Here is an 18,685-nt window from a genome sequence, read left to right on the forward strand (position 1 = left end):
ATTTTTGAAAGATTTCATGATAATCTTCCCAGGTAGCATTATCTTTTGCATATTGATCCAACTAGGCCTTGTATTGAGTCACCTCTCGATTTCGTAAGCTTATCTTATGCACATCGAGTATTCTAAGTGGTTCTATTTCCACCACCCCTGGTTCTTGCACCTGTAATAGGTTCAGTCTAACGGCTATGAATAATTTTAAACTTTGATCAAAATTTGGGATGTAACATACCCTACCCCTTAAATTTGTCATCTTCCTTGATGAATATCACAACAAAATTTAAACAATATCTATTGAGATCATTTCAAGAAAGCAAAGGTTCAGGCTCTAGCCCTGGAGAAAAGATGAGGGTATTTTTGAAAGATTTCATGATAATCTTCCCAGGTAGCATTATCTTCTGCGTATTGATCCCATTGGACCTTGCATTGAGTCACCTCTTGATTTCATAAGCGTAGCTTATGCACCTCGAGTATTGAGTGGTTCTATTTCCACCACCCTTGGTTCTCGCACTTGTAATAGGTTCCAATCAATTATATGAGCATGATGAGTAATGTATTTCTTAAGATATGACACATGGAAGACGTCATGCATACTTGCAAGAGCTGGTGGTAAGGCAATTTTGTAGGCTACTGGGTTAATAACCTCCAATATTTCAAAGGGTCCCACATACCTTGGGGCTAACTTGGCATTCTTACCAAACTTGATAGTACTCTTCTGAGGTTTTAATCTTAATAGCACCTTTTTCTCCCATTGAGAATTCCCTATGTGTTCTTTTTGCATTTGCATAACTTTTCTATCTTTCATTGGCTTCCTTCAACCTCTGACGAATTTGGATTATTTGATCTTCCATTTCATTAAGCATTTTAGGCCCAACAATAATTCTATTTCCCAATCAATTCTAGCTCATAGGAGTTCTACATTTGTGTCCATATAGAGCCTCAAAGGGGGTGATTTTAATGGTGGATTGGTAGGAATTGTTATTGTTGTCCTGCATTTTGTCACCACAAAATGTTGGTAACAGCACGAAACTTTTTCAAGCTAGTTTCGTGCTTCTTTAAGATTGAATTTGATATTCAATTGCTTCATGTTGATCCATCCATCCATTTCAATTCAAATATCAAATTGTTTTACTGAAGGCCTTCACCAAGTCTTTTCCGTTTTATTTTATGTCGAGTCTTTACTTGATTTTTGAAGCCTTCACAGTCCGTTCTTTGCTTTTGAGTTTGTGTTTGCTTGTTTTTAGTCCTTTGGTTTTGCTTATGTCATGCCTTTCGTTTTTCCCTTCGATTTGATCTAACCTAGAGGTCAATCGAAGTTGTCAATCAAGAGTTATGCCCGTTTTAGTGCCTCAAAAGTGGACATTTTAGGTGCAACAGCACGAATTAAAAATATGATGTTATATTTTCAATTGACTTTCGCTTTTTGAAAAATATAACATTATACTCACTTTTTGTTATGTTTTTAAGTTACTTTTACTTCAAATTTATAACTTAAAGTGACTATAGTGCACTTTATTTTATAATTTTAAGTTGAGTTACTTTTTAATTTTTCACTTAAAGTAACTATATAACTATAGAGTTTCATTTTAATTTTTGGTTTTAAAAATCAAATACTTGTTTAAATGTTACTTTAAAATGATGTTTATGTATTGTATTTCATAATATGATAAATAAATATTGTTTCTGACCCATTTTGTAACATTTTTATAATTGTAAATGAATTAAACGACTTAAAGACTTTAAAAGTGGACTTTTTATATGCAATAATATGTAAAATCCATCAAAAGTGGACTTTTTACATGCCATTGCATATAAAGTTTACTTTGGTGGACATTTTTGATATCATTACATCAAAAGTTCACCATAAGTGGACTTTTTTGATGCTATGACATGAAAAGTGGAGTTTTCATGCTTATGCATCTAAAAAGTGAGATGCATTTTAAAATATGCATTCCCCTCCAAAAGGTTCGATTTTCACTTACAAGCACATTTTAAAAAATGCATTGCATCCAAAAAGGTCTTATTTTCACTTGATGCATATTTTAAAACATGCATTGCACCTAAAAAGATTTGATTTGAAAGGAAAGCACATTTTAAAATATGCTATGCATCCCAAAAAGTTCGATTTTGAAAGGAAAACATGCATTTGGCCTCCAAGAACCCAATTTTGCCCATAACTTGAGATTTTTTCGGTGAAATTGGATGAAATCTTCTCCATTCAAGATGTTTTTCCTTGGCAATGATTTCTTTGCATCAAGAGTGGATTTAACATGCTGAAAATTTGTTTTTGAAAATCAATCCTAGGGCAGTTTTTGAAGAAAAACTCCAAATACTTTCATTTTTGCTCATAACTTGAATTTTTCTCAATGGATTTGCATAGGATTTGTTCCATTTGAAACGTTTTTGGATGGCAATGAGTTTCCTTGCTTCTAAAATGGATTCATTTGTCTTAAAACATTTTTGAAAGTTTCATAATGAATCACGTTTTTGCTTAAAATGCCCTGAAAATTGAGGTTTAAATCCACTTTTATGCATTTTGAAGCCACTTTTTTGCATTTTGATTTATGTATATTCATTTGGGGAAGTCGTTTTTGCATTCACAAGTCAAAAATGACTCAAAAACATATTTTTTTGGCAAAGTTTTTGCAAAAACGGCCCAGATTTTTGCATTAAAAAATCATGTTTTTGTTCAAAAAACTCAAAAAATGGCATTTCAACCCATACATTTGGATCAATAGGGGGTCATTTTTCAGTTTGAATGTGTTCTCTTGTCTTTGGAGACCACGTTTTTGGCCTTCTCAAGTCAAATTCGACCATTGAATGTCCATTACATGCATGTACGGAAAAAGTTAAAAGGTTGTTTGAAAATCCAGATTTAAGGGAGAATTGGTCTTAACTCTATAAAACTTGCTATTTTGGCTCTTTAACCTCTAAGTGGACATTTTCAACCTTGCTCATCAATTCATGCTTATCTTGCTATTTCCATGCATATTATTGCTTGATGATTGCCATTTGTCCATATATATGCCATGAAAAGTGCATTTTGCCTTTAAAAATGATGAAAACTCTCATTTTCACACTTTTGGTTTTTCCCGAAGTCCCAAATTCGAATTTGAGTGTTGAAGTGCATTGCATCTTGGCACATTTGAGTTTTTTTGAAGGTACATTGTTTGTTTTGTGTTTTGTGTTTTGTGCTTGCTTGCCGGTTTTCTCCACTTGGAGAAATTACAAGTTCTTGCCCAAGAACTTGTTTTTGTTTTATTATATGTGAAAGCATAGTCATCTTTCACATTCCATTTCCATCTTTTCATATCACAACACTTCACATCTCTCACTCACGAAATGCGATTACATGTTTTTCATCTCATTTGCCATCCGCATGTGCATGTAATCCCATTTTCCACTTTCATTTTCACATATCTCACCTTTCGCTTCCATTTGCACGACACGATTACACGAAATGTCTTACGTGTAATTGCATCTAAAAGGTTCGATTTTGATTAAAAGTCAAAAAGATGTCATGTGCATGTTTTCCCATGTACTTTGACCTTACTTTTCCTCAAAGGTGTCTATAAAGTTCATTTTCGCCTCTCCATATGCATTCGCACCTCCATGAGCAAATACATGTTTCTGCATCTTTCCATGCTTTTCATCCCATCCTTTATCCCTTGTTGCATGTTGCATTTACATGTAATCCATTTCCGTGCAATGACATCTTGAAAGCCCAAATCACTTTTTGAAAACAATAATCTTTATTTGCATGCATTTCCATGCACCAAGCACTTTACTTCAAAAAAAAGGGAGAGAATTAAAGGTGTTGATGGAAAGTTGTTCCAAGTGTACATCCAGACATCATCAAGAAGGTTTTTAAAGTGTTAGAGACTCCAGTTTGTGTTGATCTGCAAAGAAGAATTCACAACACCTTGAACGAGAAAATTTTAATCACATCAAGCTATCAAAAGACATAACACCATGGTTATCAAGGTGAATTCAGTGGTACAAAGTACAAGAACTCCCAATCCCATTATCATCTGGGATTACATCATCAAGTACAGGGCCCTTTAGAATTGTTTCCTTCTCTTCTGTCTTCTTTCTTCTCCTTTCATGTTAGTAGTTTTATAGAATGCATTACATGAAAAAGTGTAATTACATGTAATGCGAATTACATGTATGTAAAAGGATGTAATGCGAGTTGCATATGGAGTTGCATGTAACCCTTTATTTTCTTCTATAGTTAGACTAGGTCAAAGTAGGTTGAGTTACTCCCACTTTTTCCTCCACCTTTTTTCTCAACTTCTTTGCCTATATAAAGGAGTGCCCCCTCATTGTAAAATCATCATTATCTTTATGCAAGAGAGCCCTGGAGAAATTGTGCCCACAGAACTTTGTTTGTGTGAGTACTATTTTGAGAGAAAGTGAATACAAAAGAGCATTTGAGACTTAACTTTGATTAAGTGAGATTGTTATTTGCGTGAATTGTAAGCTTTGTCTATAATTCATCCAAATTATTTTTGATTCATATTATCTTGTGTTGTTGATAATTGTATCTAGTGAATTGAATAGAAAAGAGTTAAGAAGCAATTGAAGCCAAAGCTTTGACCAGGAGCAATTGTGAAAGTGTATAGCTAGAAGCTTTGTCTATAGCTTATATTTTCGTCTTAATTCGCAAAATAGGTAAGTATTCTTACTTTTAGGAGTCTCTGTGCCCTAATTGTAAAAGCTATTTCCATATAGAAGTAGGACCGGACTTAGAGCCAAACCAGTACATTTCTAGCTAACCTTTGAGTTAGTAAAAGTTTATCGGTATCACTGTTTCCAGCTCTTGATAGAAGTGTAGGTAGAGATTCACCCTGCCCATTACTCGCTCCACGAGTAAGTGTATTCTTTCTTGAAAGTTAAGAAGAAAGAATATTGGTAACACCTTTTTTACAAAATCTCTTGACTTCTTGCTTACCTTGAGTTGATCCAAGGAACGGTGAGAAGGGGGAGCTTTCTCTTTTAGGAGAGACTCTGTCTCACACGTTGTGGTTGTTCATCCTATTTTGCGACTGGATTTTTACCCAAAACTGTTGGTTGCAAAATATCCACCCAACAGTTATAAGAAAATTCTACCAAGGGTAAATACGTTTCCCACTGGTATTGTCGATCCATACAATAAACTCTTAAAAAATCTTCTAATACCTGGTTTACTATCTCTATTTGACCATTTGTCTCTGGATGATAAGCTAAACTGATGTTTAATTTAGTCTGTAATGTTGAAAATAATGTTTGCCAAAACCTGGAAGTTATCCTAGCATCCCTATCTAAGATAATTTTCTTTGGAACTCCATGCAATCTGAGAATTTCCTTTATGAATTTATGAGTGATTTGTGGTGCTCCATCGGTTAGATCTCCTAGTATAAAGTGAGCAACTTTTGTCAATCTATCTATTACTACCAAAATGGTGTTGTGTCTATTCCGTGTCATAGGTAATCCTTGTACAAAATCTATGGAGATTATCTGACATTTCCATTCTATACCTCATTTGGGTGCAAAAGACCAGTTGGGTAACAATGTTCTACTTTTACTCTTTGGCATTCCAGACATCTTGCCACAAATTTTGTTATCTCCCTTTTGTTGCCCCAATTTTCACCCTGTAACCATTTTGCAAAGTAGAAAATTTCATGTCCTAGTTAAGTCCTAGGTATGTCCGAGTCTAAGTTTAAGCCCCTTTAGGTGGAAGGAGTCTTCATCAGATTTTTCATCTTCCCCTTCCCACATTCCATATCCAGGCAGTTTTCCTTTATGTTGTGAGTCTTGCGTGTAGCATAGTACCTAATCCAATGGAGATTCCTGTAACATGAAAAAATCATTCACAAAAGTTGTGTCCGCTTGCAGCCTATCATACTCTCCATGAAAAGAAGACACTTGTAAAAATCTGGACTTCACCTTCTCCTCGGCGGGTTTTCAACCCACGAAGGCGATCTCCCGCGAAGAGCACCAAAGGATGAATTAAGAAGATGATAAAGTACCTTATGATGAATTCTTGTTTCTTCTATGATTATTTGCCTCAGGAGGTATTAAAGATCCATCACAGCTCTCAAAATCATCTTAGGCAAAAAATTGAAAATCGACTTCTCCTCGGCAGTTTTTCCACCCATAAAGTCTGTTTTCCGCAAAAGGCAATTTCGAAGGAAATGAAACGAGAGGTGAGCCCCTAACTAAGGTTCGCACTCTTTATGGACATCTCCAAACCCAAAGGAAGCAATAAGTCAGAAAGTAAAGTTAAAAGAGAGCCTAGGCGAAGAAATGAAAATCGTCTTCTCCTCGACGGGTTTCCAACCCATGAGGACAATTTTTTGCATTTAAAAGAAAATCAAGTTTATAAGTGAATTGAACCCACTTTTTGCATGCAAGATATGTTAAGATGATAATGGAAATGATCTAACCATTTCAAGAAAGATCTATTAGGCAGAATTTGATTTGGCTGATATTTCCTTATGGAGTACTCCATTCATAATTTCTCGAAACTTAATGGGAAAACGGGAAAGTAAGTGTGAAAGGATAGAAAGTTACCGTTGGGCCAACAAAACAATGAAAAGACACCAAGTTATTTGTTAAGACCCCCACATTTATTGTTTCAACGTATTTATCCTTCAATTCATTTGTGTGGCGCGAATCCTAAAGATCAACGGGTGAATTGAAACTCCTATATAGATGGAAACATAAACAGTTATACAAAATACCGCTTTTCTTAAACTGTTATTCTATTAATTTGCACAACTTTTTCAAATAGCCTACTTTTGTGCATTCGCTATTCTGTTCTTCTTCTAGATTCAAAATTCAATTCATTCTCGGACAGAATGACAACCAGATTTGTGGGTTTTGATGGTCTGAATGGAATCAAGTCCACACTACAAAATTTCATGAACACTTATCTCTGTTTCTATGATATGCAAGACTTTCAGAAGAGAGTGAGATCAGAGCCAATTCATCCCATAACTAAGAAGCTCCGAGGATGTGAGCTAGTTGAAGCAGCGGGTTTTCTAGTTGTGGTTTAAGCTCTGGAGTTGATATATGAATGTATAAATTGTTATACCTTCCAAGACACCAGACAAATTGTATTACCAGACAACACAGTCTTGATCTCCATTGATAGGCAAACTGTTGTAAGTTGCCTCAAAATCCCAGAGTGGGAAGAGTTTTCAGATTTGACAATTGGTGGAGCTGTCTCTGAGTTTTCCAAGAAGAAAATGGTCTGGAGGAAGGAGATTATGCATTCATGGTTTCAAAAGCCACAAAGCGCCAAGAGTAAGGTCCCTAAGACTCTTTTTGGTACTAATCTCAAGCTCGAGATTGTAGACATCCTGGTTCTCTTGCACAAGCTGAAAGGTGAGGTAGAAGCTTTAAATTTCATTGAGCAATATTTCTTTTTGGTACAAGTTATCTACTCAGATACCCATTATATTGACTAGGCTCATGAGGTAAGTGAGAATCTATCCAATGCTCTCAGTGCTATGAAGTTCTACAACACTTTCTACATGTCCTCTTTTTTGATTTACATGTTAGCTTCTCTATAGTTATGGCCAAGTCTCCTGAGAGTAGAAAATTTTCCTAATGATGTAAAGTCTTATGAGTTCTACCCATGTTTGCAACTGGTAAATAGTTATGTAGAATATATAAGAGTTAATGATGCATTTACAATGAGAATTTGCAAGGAGCTCCAAGGATTCCCAGAAAGGAGATTCAATCTAGAAGCAATGGCTGCTATTAGTCAGTTTGGAAGCTATTTCATTCAATTCTCATCTTTTTCATATTTGCGTCTTGCAGCTTTTGACGGGTTCCCCTTGAAGTTGCCAAGGTATCCAAGTGATATGATTGTGCTGATCGAGATCGTGAGGCAAGCAATCCAAGTGAACGTGTTGAGTGGGAGTTTGAAGAAGAAGGGATACGAGTTCCCTATGAAGGTGGGAGCTTTCAGTTGCGAGTCCTGTTCCGATGCAAAGAACATGCTGAAAGCATTTGAGATGAAATACAAATTGTAGATGAATGAGGTCTTAAGACCTATGTTTGACTCGAATGGGTATGCAAGGGAAGTGTTGCAGATTGGGAGCATGATCAAACACATCACCACGGTTGAAGACTACTAGCCAGATTGCAAAGATGAATTTGAGAGTTGAGACTGTGCTTTTGCCAAATTCACAGTGGATCAAATAAAAATGTATAAAATCAACCTTAATGTTGAAGGAATTGAAGATGATGGGCAGAATATGTATATTAAGACATATTTAACAAAGCTAAGAAATATCCCTATTAGTTTAGAGCCCTATCAAGATGTTGGGGATGATATGGAGGTTATGATGGCCTGAATTGTTAAAAGGACCGGGAAATGGGTCAAATGGACCACAGGAAAGAGGAGCCGAAGTAGAAGTGTGACAGCTCAAGCTTCTCTAGCAGCTACAACTCCTTCCTCCCAAGGTGGTACCTCGGGTGTAACACTAGCTATTACCCAAGGGCCAGCTCAACCGGCGGGTGGAGGTGATCAACCTCCAAACAAAAACATTCTTTTGACAAAAGCTTGTCAAGATGGATCTCCTCCAGTGATTGGTGCTCAACTAGAAGCTAAGAAGAAAGCAGAGGAGCCAAAAGACAGTGTTGTTACTCTAGTCCCTTCACCTCATAGGAGTCTTGTGCCAACTACGAGTGCTACACTTCTCCTGCCAAGTAACCCTCAAGTACAAGTAGTAGATTTAGGAGATGGGGGAAGCAGTGATAGTGAGGCCACCGAGTCAAAAGAAGCAACTAAGAATACTGCAGACACAGATAAAGGCCAAGAGTCCTCACAGCTTGTCTCTCAAGCCCAAAAGAATCCTTTCTCCTTGATCGCAAAAACAATCAATCTGGTCAAGAGGAAAATGTTTAGCATAGATTCACTTGGGACGGCTTCCAAGGTGATAGGCACTGATTCTTAGTTGGAGGACACTCTGGAGAGAAAGAGAAAGAGAAAGGATGAAGGGACTCCCAATAAGGATACCTTATCTCTTGCAATTCGACCTAGATCTGCTTTGAGTGAGGTCAAGAAACAGAAGACCCTATCTATTTTGGGACAAGATCTAGAAACAAGAAACCTAACAATGGAGATTGTGAAACCCACCAAAGATGGGAGAATTGAAGATATGTCTACCAATGATTTTACTCTGCATTCGGTAGATCTTGGGGAAGCCAGACATGATACCAAGGTTGGCTTGTGGAAGTCAACAAACGAGGTAATTGAAGGAAAACTGGAGAGCCTCAAATTGTCAAAGGTTAGGATGAAGGCGAAGATACAAGAGTTGAACGGGTTTATCAAACAATTTGTCACTCCGTTGGTGAGTATCTCTGGAATGCCCATGAATAGTAACCCTACTGCTGTAGATGTTCAAGCACTTATCTCCCAGCTTCAAGAAGATAAGCATTTTGTCCAGATTGGTAAAGAATGGAGTGACAAGCTTAAACCAGAAGGGCTCTCCATTATAGAGCAAATTAGAAATGTTATCTTAAGACTAGAAACAAAGAAAGATAACATTTCATCTAATATGAATACCCTAGCCATGCAGAGGACTAAGAGTGATGATTGTGTATCCCTGTTGAAGATGATTATTCAAATTAAATCAAAGGAAGTTGTTGAAGCTAAGATTTTGCCCAAGGAGATGAGCCTTTGTTCAAATGGTTACAAAGCATGCACTTCAAATAAAAAATGATCCTGGAGGTAGAGTAGGGTCTAAAGGAGACTGAGGATAAGGTAAAGAAAGATCAAGACAGACATTATGAACTTCTAAAGGGACTGCACGTAGATTCATAGATTAGAGGGCAAGGAAAAGGAGTAATTGGAGTCACTGTCATGCATACCAATTTCTCCAATTTTATAGATAGCCTAACAAGCATATCTTTAGGGCATCAGAACAGAGTTTCCGAGCTTCGAAAACTTGGCGAATGCATACATGTAGCCATGGAGGAATTGCAAGACAGATTGAATTTCATCAAAGATTTGGCTCGAAAAGATTCCAGATGGCTCTTGAGATATACTAATGTGCATGTACAAAGACATGAGGAGTTGATTCCGATTATTGTTGCCGCCAAGGCTTATAGGGAAAAAGTAGAGAAAGGGAAGAAGGCGAAGTGATTCATATTCCGCCCTTTCCATTTTTATTTTTTAATCTTTGTAATAGAGAAACCGGCTCTTTGCCATTTGTCAGTTTTGAGAAGATGAATTGATCAAACTTCCTTTGTAATGGTCATCTCAAAATCCTATATGTATGATAATGAAAGATTAATCAAAGACTTGATGTTGCAGAGTCAATTGAAGGGTATTTTTGTATCATTTTCTGTTCCATTTGAAATAATTGTTATTAGCTTGTTGTTTATCTTTATCTGGAATTGAAGTGAGGAATAAACAGTGTTGTTTCCCTTGTTTTAATACAGTAAGTTGAATGTGATAGGAATTGTCACTTAAAACTCAAAGAGATTCTTTAGATGTTCTCATTCAATATAACCTCTTTTCATAAATTAGTTACTAGATAGATCAATTAATTTCAATATGAATTCATAAGATGTGTGAGTTCGTTAGATTTGACCAACCCTCAAAGCATTACTTCTTGCCTAAGTTAAATTCTATATAGGTTTGGCTTAGTTTTCCTCTCCTGTTCTTTGGTTAAGAACATACCTTGCTTAGATTTAGGAATAAACAAAATTCATTGCAAATTTTATAATAGGGAGTTGTGCCTAAAAATTCAAAGAAAAGTAGATCTTCAAGAAGCCACTTTCCAAACTGTTGTAATCAGAATTTGTTCATAAATTAGGGCATTTGTGAGTCAGAACTAGAAAGAAAAAATTTGTTTACCAACACCTGTTCATTCCTTTCCAAAAATATAGAGGTTTTATATCTGACAATATTTTAGTTACTCCAAGGTGTCCTAAATATGAAGCTGAATGAGATTCTTCCAAAATCATTCTCCAAAGTTTAGTTTTGTTGGGTATGTAAATTCTATCATGATATCTTAACAATCCATCCTCTTCCATTCTAAATTTTGAATACTTGGGATCTTGTGGGTCTCTGATGAGAGCTAGGTTGATCTCTACATAAAATTCATCATGTTCTAGATGTTGTAAAATCTAGTCTTTTAATTTGAAATTTATAGTAGCCATTGCAGAAATGTGTCTCCTCCTACTTAAGGCATTTGCTACTTTTTGTTCCTTGCCTTTGATGTATTTTTTGTCAAATTCATAGTCTGCTAGAAATTCCAGCCATCTTCTTTGTCTAACATTAAGATTAGGTTGAGTAAAAATATATTTTAGGCAGTGGTGGTTGGATCATAGATCAAAAGGTTTTCCAATCAAGTAATATCTCCACATTTGAAGAACATGAGCAATAGCTGCTAATTCTAGATAATGAGGGGCGTAATTATGCTCGTAATTCTTCAATTTCCTAGACTCGTTTGCAATTACCTATTCATCCTACATTAGCACACCTACTACTACTCCTAATACATCAGTTATAACAACAAATTTCTTTTGTGGGTCAGCTACTCTTAGTATGGGTGTTGTAGCTAACTTTTCCTTCAAGCTTTCAAAAGTCGATTGACATTTTTCAGTCCATACAAATTTCCTTCCCTTTCTCTGAAGCAATGTAATCCGGTAGGCTATCTTGGAGAAATTTCTAACAAACTTCCTATAGAACCCTGCCAATCCCATGAAACTTCTGACTTCTGTCACATTTTTAGGTATAGGTCATTCCTTAATTGCTTTGATTTTTGATGGATCTACAACTATTCCCTAAGTCGATATAATGTATCCTAAATACTGAATTTCCTTTTGATAGAAAGCGCACTTAGACAGTTTTCTATATAATTTATGTTCTCTTAACCTTTGTAAGATTTTTTCCAAATATTCTTGTTGTTCTTCCTCGTTCTTTGAATAGATTAGGATATCGTCTATAAAGACTAGTACAAACTTATCTAAACAATCCTGGAATATGTTATTCATTAAGTTCATAAAAGTTGTTGTAGCATTTGTTAACCCGAAAGGCAAGACTGTGAATTCATAATTCTCATACCTAGTTCTGAATGTAGTTTTGTGAATATCTTCATCCTTAATACGAAGCTAGTGATATCCTGACCTCAAATCAATCTTTGAAAATACTACAGTGCCTTTCATCTGATCAAAAGGTCATCAATCCTAGGGAGTGGGTAACGGTTCTTGATAGTAACCTTATTGAGCATTTTGTAATCTATGCATAATCTCATAGTTCCATCCTTCTTCCTAGCAAACAATTCTGGGGCTCCCCATGGTGAAACGCTAGGCCGAATCAGTATCTTGTTTAACATATCCTGTAATTATATTTGCAACTCCATTAATTCAATGGTAGTCATTCGATATGGTGCCCGAGAAATGAGTTCTGCTCCTAGTAACAAATCTTTGGTAAAATCAAAGACTCGGGATAGAGGTAGACCGGGGAGTTCTTCGGGAAACACATTCTGATAATTCTTTAGGTAGGGATATTTTTCTTTGAAAGATTCCTTTATTTTTTCTCTAATTTCCCCATCTTAAACAATGTAGTCATCTCCATATGTGGTCTTTATAAGATTTCTCTTATCTTCAATTCTTACTACAAAAATCCCATAGCCTTTTCTTCCACATTTCTTAAGTTGCATGGCAGATTTTTTTTTTGATTTAATTTCATGTTTAATCCCAATAATGCTTGCAGGTTTGCCTTAGTCATCCAAACAATCTACAGTTTTAGCAAGACAATCAATTTTGGCCTTATACTCACTGAACGAATTAATGCCTATAACAATGTCGTAAGACCCAAGAGGTGCTACATACATATTCAATTCAGTGGAGAAATTTGAAAAATCAACTCGAGCCTCAAACAGACACTACTCTACCTTAGCTCTTGACTAGTTTGCATACTCGATTGTCCATGGTTTTGCCATAAAACTAGATCTCTTTGGAAATCTACTTAATAATTGGCAATATAAAACATTCAGAAGCTCCAGTATCAATTAAAATAGAGACAGGATTTTCGTAGATCTTACCCGAAGTTTCGATCGGGCCTATTTGTTGTTCTACTTGTCTATTGTCAAGGGTTGTGTGGATCATTTGTTGATAAACATGTTGTTGTTGTGGAAGGGGTGGTTGGTGCGGTTGATTGATGTTGGGCTTGACGGGGCATTTATTAGCATCATGATCTCCCCCACAATTGTAACATCCAGAAGGTGGCCCCTTCTTTTCATTGCTCTTATTATTCTTACTTATATTGAAATTACTTTTAAAATCCTCGATTCCATTCCCTTTTGATTATGGCTTGCTAAATTTATAATCCTTAAACTGTTTCTTTTGAGATCTAGTATCTGTACTTTTTGTATCCCAGTTTATTTTTCTTTTATTATTTTGAATTGAGTCATCTCTCTTGATTTTATATTCCTGTTGGACAGCCTTATCTAAAGCTTCTTTCATGGTTCGAGGAGTGCGAACATCAATTGCTCCTATTCTATTATTCAAACCCATAATGAATTTCCTCACTTTTAGATTTCTATCTTGTTGATATGGTGGTACATACTTCAGTAATCGGGTAAGTTTCTCCCAGTACTTGTGTATAGTCATAACTTCTTGCTTTAACAATTTTTTGTCATAAAAGGTTTGGGGTAACCAACAATTCCTAAAAATGGTTACAAATTTTTCCCAGGTAATTTCAGTGGTTTTGATGTTTTTCTCAACCTTGGTGTTTCCCCACCATGCAATAGCTTCTCCAATAAAGTGGTATATTCCCCAAACCACTTTTGAGGTTTCTGAAAAGTTCCTAATTTCAAAATACTATTCCATTTCGGTTAACCAAGCCTCTACATCCTCTTCGAATTCAAAACTAGCAAATTTGGGTTGTTTGATCTTCTTAATATCTGCGGACAAATCACTATTTCTTGTTTCTTTTGTTTTTTAGTTTGAGTGGGTGAAGCTTGTGAGGTTCTCTTGTTGTGTTCTGAGACTTCTGTCTTTGTTCTGAGAAGAGGCAAGGATTGCATTTCCTCTTGGTTCTACACCATCTAGGTCGCCATCTCATTCATTCTTTTTTCCATATTATCCAACTTCAATTGCATTTCTTACAAAATCTGAAGTAGTAAATCAGTGGATGATTGTGTGTTTTCATGGACCATGTCATGACCTGCAACGTTCTCATCGTTGCTCATTTTGTTTGTTTACTTGTTTAACATGAAAATTTACAAAAAAAATTGTGTCAATTTATTGTATACATATTTTTAAGTGTGCTTACAACATATTAAAGAGTTTGTGAATGAATATAACATATGAATAAACCAATTTATTTAATTGACTTTAATACTTTTGTTGTTGCATTCATGGCAGCCTTATTTACAAAAATTTCCTCTATTGGGGATGTTTACATTATGGAATCTAAATTTTGCTTCTCAGCATTCAATTTTGATTCAGATTTATATATATCCTGCACCATCTAGGATCTATGAAAATGCAAAAGAGAGTTGCCCTGACAAGCATTCCAGTTTTGAATTAGTTTGTTTCTATAAGCTGCTTTACTAGTAGGAGTCCACCTGACTCTTTCCTTCTTTATTTGTTGCAAAGCCTAGTTCAGAATTTCATTGTCTTGGGGCATGGAGCAGCAAGTGTCGTCGAAGTTTGGCATGTTTTTAATTAAGAACAAGAAGATGGGATGGTGTGCCTTCTTGCGAGGTGCCTTACGTACTTGTATCCTGTACAACTATTCTAAGAATTTTGAGGTTTACATGGAAGGTAGTGTGCCCTTGGTTCAATGCTGAACCCAGGGCTCTGATACCATATGTAACAAATGGTTTTTCATAACAAAATAAGATGATCGATAAAGAGTTTTCCCCAACAAATTATTGAACAAATAACTGAATTCCTTTTTATGGGACAATAACTGTTTTTAACTACCAACGGTTAATTGAAATAATTAAAATAACAAATAACTAAAATAACTGTATCAATGATCAACTGTTATAACTATAATAACCGTAACAATGGTCTATTGAAATAACTAAAATAACTATAATAACGATTAATTGAAATAACTATAACAATGATCTAGTGAAATAACCATAATAATGATTAACTGAAAGAATTGTATCAATGATTAACAAAAATAACTATAATAATGATTAACTGAAATAACTGTAACATTGATCATCAGAAATAACTATAGTAACGATTAACTATCTTTCCTTGCATTCAAGTAAAGTAAATGCTTCACATGAAAAGAAGAAGAGCATACAAGTAATATATGGTGAGTCTATAGTTCGTTGTGCAAGCCTCAGCTTTCAGTAAGAGGAGAAGCAATGACTTAGGTTTAACCTCCCAACCTCGGACCATACTTATCCCCACACAATCTATTGAATTAGAAATACCCTCCCTACCCTGGGATCGGGCTTGGGATATTTTTAGTCCAGCCACCTGAGCATTTTGATGTTTAGAATGTACGCACAGTTATGAGTGGACATGTCTGAATAACTGGCTTCATTGACATCAAGTGATTATAGATGGCAAGCATGCCTTCAAACGACCTTGGCCAAGGTTTTCTGATGAGTTCATTGATCTGATCACCACTGCTCGACTTGACAACAAGAAAACAATAATAGGGATGAGCATGAGCTATTAATAAAATGATTTTAGTTTTATTTCATCATATCTAACTTTTATTTCTATGTCATTGCAGATTTCATCTCACCTCTTCGCCTTTTCCATGGCTATACAACTGGTGAGTCCTAGGTGCCCGAATCTTAGAGCAATCAGCTCTAACCATTGATTCTCAACTGATTCATGAATAATATATATATATATATATATATATATATATATATATATATATATATATATATATATATATATATATATTCCATCTTATCACAATCTGTGATTTGAAGAATGTGTTCTTTAAGACTTGCAGAAAATATCATTTGAATTCTAATTCTCTAATGGCTTAATAAATCATGAGTTCATAACATGGTTACTTGGCTTTTATTTGTCATAAACAACTCTAACTTAGAGAAAGTCTAACCTATGATATTAAGCAAGGTATTTTGCATCATGATATAAGTTGTAGCTTGCTGCTATGTAAATCGGATTTGTTATAACAACTCAATAAGAAAATCATATTGCAAAGTTTGGATTTTGGATATTCACATAACCTGGAACAATCTGAAAAGGAATGGAGTCTTGCTAGACGCTCAGCAACCTGCCTCACTTTTGACTGTAAAGATCTTAAACGTTAATCCCAAAATGAAGATTGCTCACGATTTCGGCAGAATAACAGTATAATATAGAAATCATGGAAATGAACAATGCAATGGTTACAAATTGATAACAGCAGAGATATCAGTGCTATGAAAAATGTATTTGGTAATATAAAAGAAGACGGGTGATGGACGCAGAAGTCGGATGTTTTATCAAGGAAGTTAGGTGGTGGAAAAGATGATGTCTTCCGTCTCCCTCGACTTCAAAATATAAAGAGATAATATGTCTCTTTGGCTTCCAAGAAGCCATAACATAAAAGAAATGTCTTGGCTCTTGGATGCCAAATATGCCAAGTGTTTCAATTGGTTTCAAGTAAGAAAATGAATAAAAAGATGGAAAAAGTTCTAAAGGTTATAAATCGAAAGTAATTATGGTTTATATCTATTTACGTGCATGTAAATATACTTATGAGGTGGCATTATATTATTATAATATTATGGTGTTACTTTATTCTTATATTTATGTATATGTACATAGGTATTTATTATAATGATGTGGTGGAAAATTTAATCAAAACCTTTGAGGTACGTGTTGTATTTTAATTAAATTATTTTATGTTTAAAATGTTTACTTAATAGCTCATGTGGGTCCTGCAATTGTATCCTGAAGTTCAAGTCGCTAGGTCCTTACCAAGGCAATTAAGGTCATACCTGTCAACCTAATGATTGGACTAAGTTATTGTCCCATTCTGTTGATCTCATTTAGCAATGCTTCCCCCCTTCATCTTCTCTTGCAATCACCTGTGCAGTATTTCCACAATAATAACAAGTTCCATAATAATTTTCATATTAACATTTAAAGAATTTAATTACTAACCAAAATCAAGTAACTGCTAAACATCACATGACAAATAATGCATAACAACCATCTCCATTAAATAGTTAATACAACGGATATAAATAGCTACCTACTTCACATGATTGTGAAAGAAAAACCCATTCAGTCTAACGGTGATGAATAATTTTAAAATCAGGTCAAAATTTGGGATGTAACACTTAACAATCAAACAATAAGTCTTATCACAGTGCAAACACCTCCACCATGCAGTGCTTGTTGTAGCAAAAAAGTCACATTCTTTAGATACACACAATATACACAGCTACCTGCAGTTCTTCACATATCTTTCAAATATGAATACAACTGAAATGACACACCCTCACAGAATGATCACACACTGATCATATGTTAAAAAATAAGAGAGCTAACACAAGCTTAGAACTAATACAAGCTATTACATTAGACTTAATACAAAACACCCAACAATGATTACTTTTATTAACTAAAGACATGTGACTTCTTTCTAGGTTTTTTATTGTTGTTACACCACAAATACCATGCAGAGAGTCATATCTATTTCACTAACTCCGTACGCTGAAGATGAAAAATCACCACTCTAAAAATTGAAGAGGCGTGTCCCAATCATTTAAGAGTCGTGAAGCAGTTACAAGAAAGCAATGACAAAGATTATCCGGCGATGCTCGACGTAGATTCAATAATTGCTTTCTGTCTATGTTGTTCACCTCAAAAATCACCGTAGGCTCTTCAGAACTGCATATATTTATTTGTCACTGCCCAGAATGACTACAGCTGGAGGTAGGCGAAGATTCATCGCTAGGCAATTACTTTCCATGATGTTTGGAAATCCATCGACACTCGAGCACTACCTTAAAGTCTGATAATAAAGAAAGGTGAACATAATGCAAATGACACCACCAAGCATGGTTATGTCCATAAAGCTTCATACTTGATGACCCTCCATAATTGATGATGATGATTATGACTGAATTGTTACACCTTAATAATAATATATGAAGTCTCAAGAATGGTCCAAAAATGAAGAGCAGTCCATCACCACTTTTATTTACTGAGAAAAGCTTAGTTGATCACTCAAGTAAGAATGATGTCTCTAGTCGCTACTTAAAACATCAACAAAAACTCTTTCTGGAAGGTCTGCTATCAGGAAGGAAGCAATGTCCTTGTTTTAGTCTCTTCTTTCAAATTTGTCTTCTTCCTGTTTTGATCCACCCTCTTCTTTCTTGGATTACATCACACCCTTGTAAAATTTTGAACAAAATAGAATATTGATGTCTGTCTACTCAATCAAAATTGAAATCTATTTTTGTTTCAATGTCTTCTGACAAGGCCCTGAGCCATAATGATTATACAACTACTTCATTACAAAAATGTTGGGATATATTTACTAAAGATATGTTGTTGGCCTTGGAGGAAGCTACGACAAATCAAAATATTTTTAAACAAATGAATACCATATTTTTTTCTTCAATCCCAAATTCTAGGTCTCCACAAATTTTTGCAGACTTTAGACCAATTACACTTTGTAATATAATATATAGAATGTTTACCAAAGCCATTTCTTCAAAATTGTCTCTTT

The 18,685-nt window shown here is 35.2% G+C and overlaps 1 protein-coding gene across 4 annotated transcripts in view; it reads left to right on the top strand.

The window, feature by feature from the left end:
* The window catches only part of LOC149572750 (Tetratricopeptide repeat (TPR)-like superfamily protein), a 366,782-nt gene that overhangs the window by 278,559 nt on the left and 69,538 nt on the right, over window positions 1-18,685 (top strand). Inside the window, exon 8 of one of the 4 annotated variants that reach the window (XM_089813836.1) lies at window positions 15,716-15,793. The exons of the other annotated variants lie outside the window; for them this stretch is intronic. Coding sequence (XP_089669962.1) covers window positions 15,716-15,761 — 46 coding nt within the window. The 3' untranslated portion in view covers window positions 15,762-15,793. Of the gene's footprint in view, window positions 1-15,715; window positions 15,794-18,685 lie in introns of those variants that run through there. 4 annotated transcript variants of the gene reach the window in all.

The sequence above is a fragment of the Cupressus sempervirens genome, chromosome 2, assembly GCF_028749045.1.
Source record: "Cupressus sempervirens isolate cs-2001-9-10 chromosome 2, ASM2874904v1, whole genome shotgun sequence".
Lineage (NCBI taxonomy): Eukaryota > Viridiplantae > Streptophyta > Pinopsida > Cupressales > Cupressaceae > Cupressus > Cupressus sempervirens.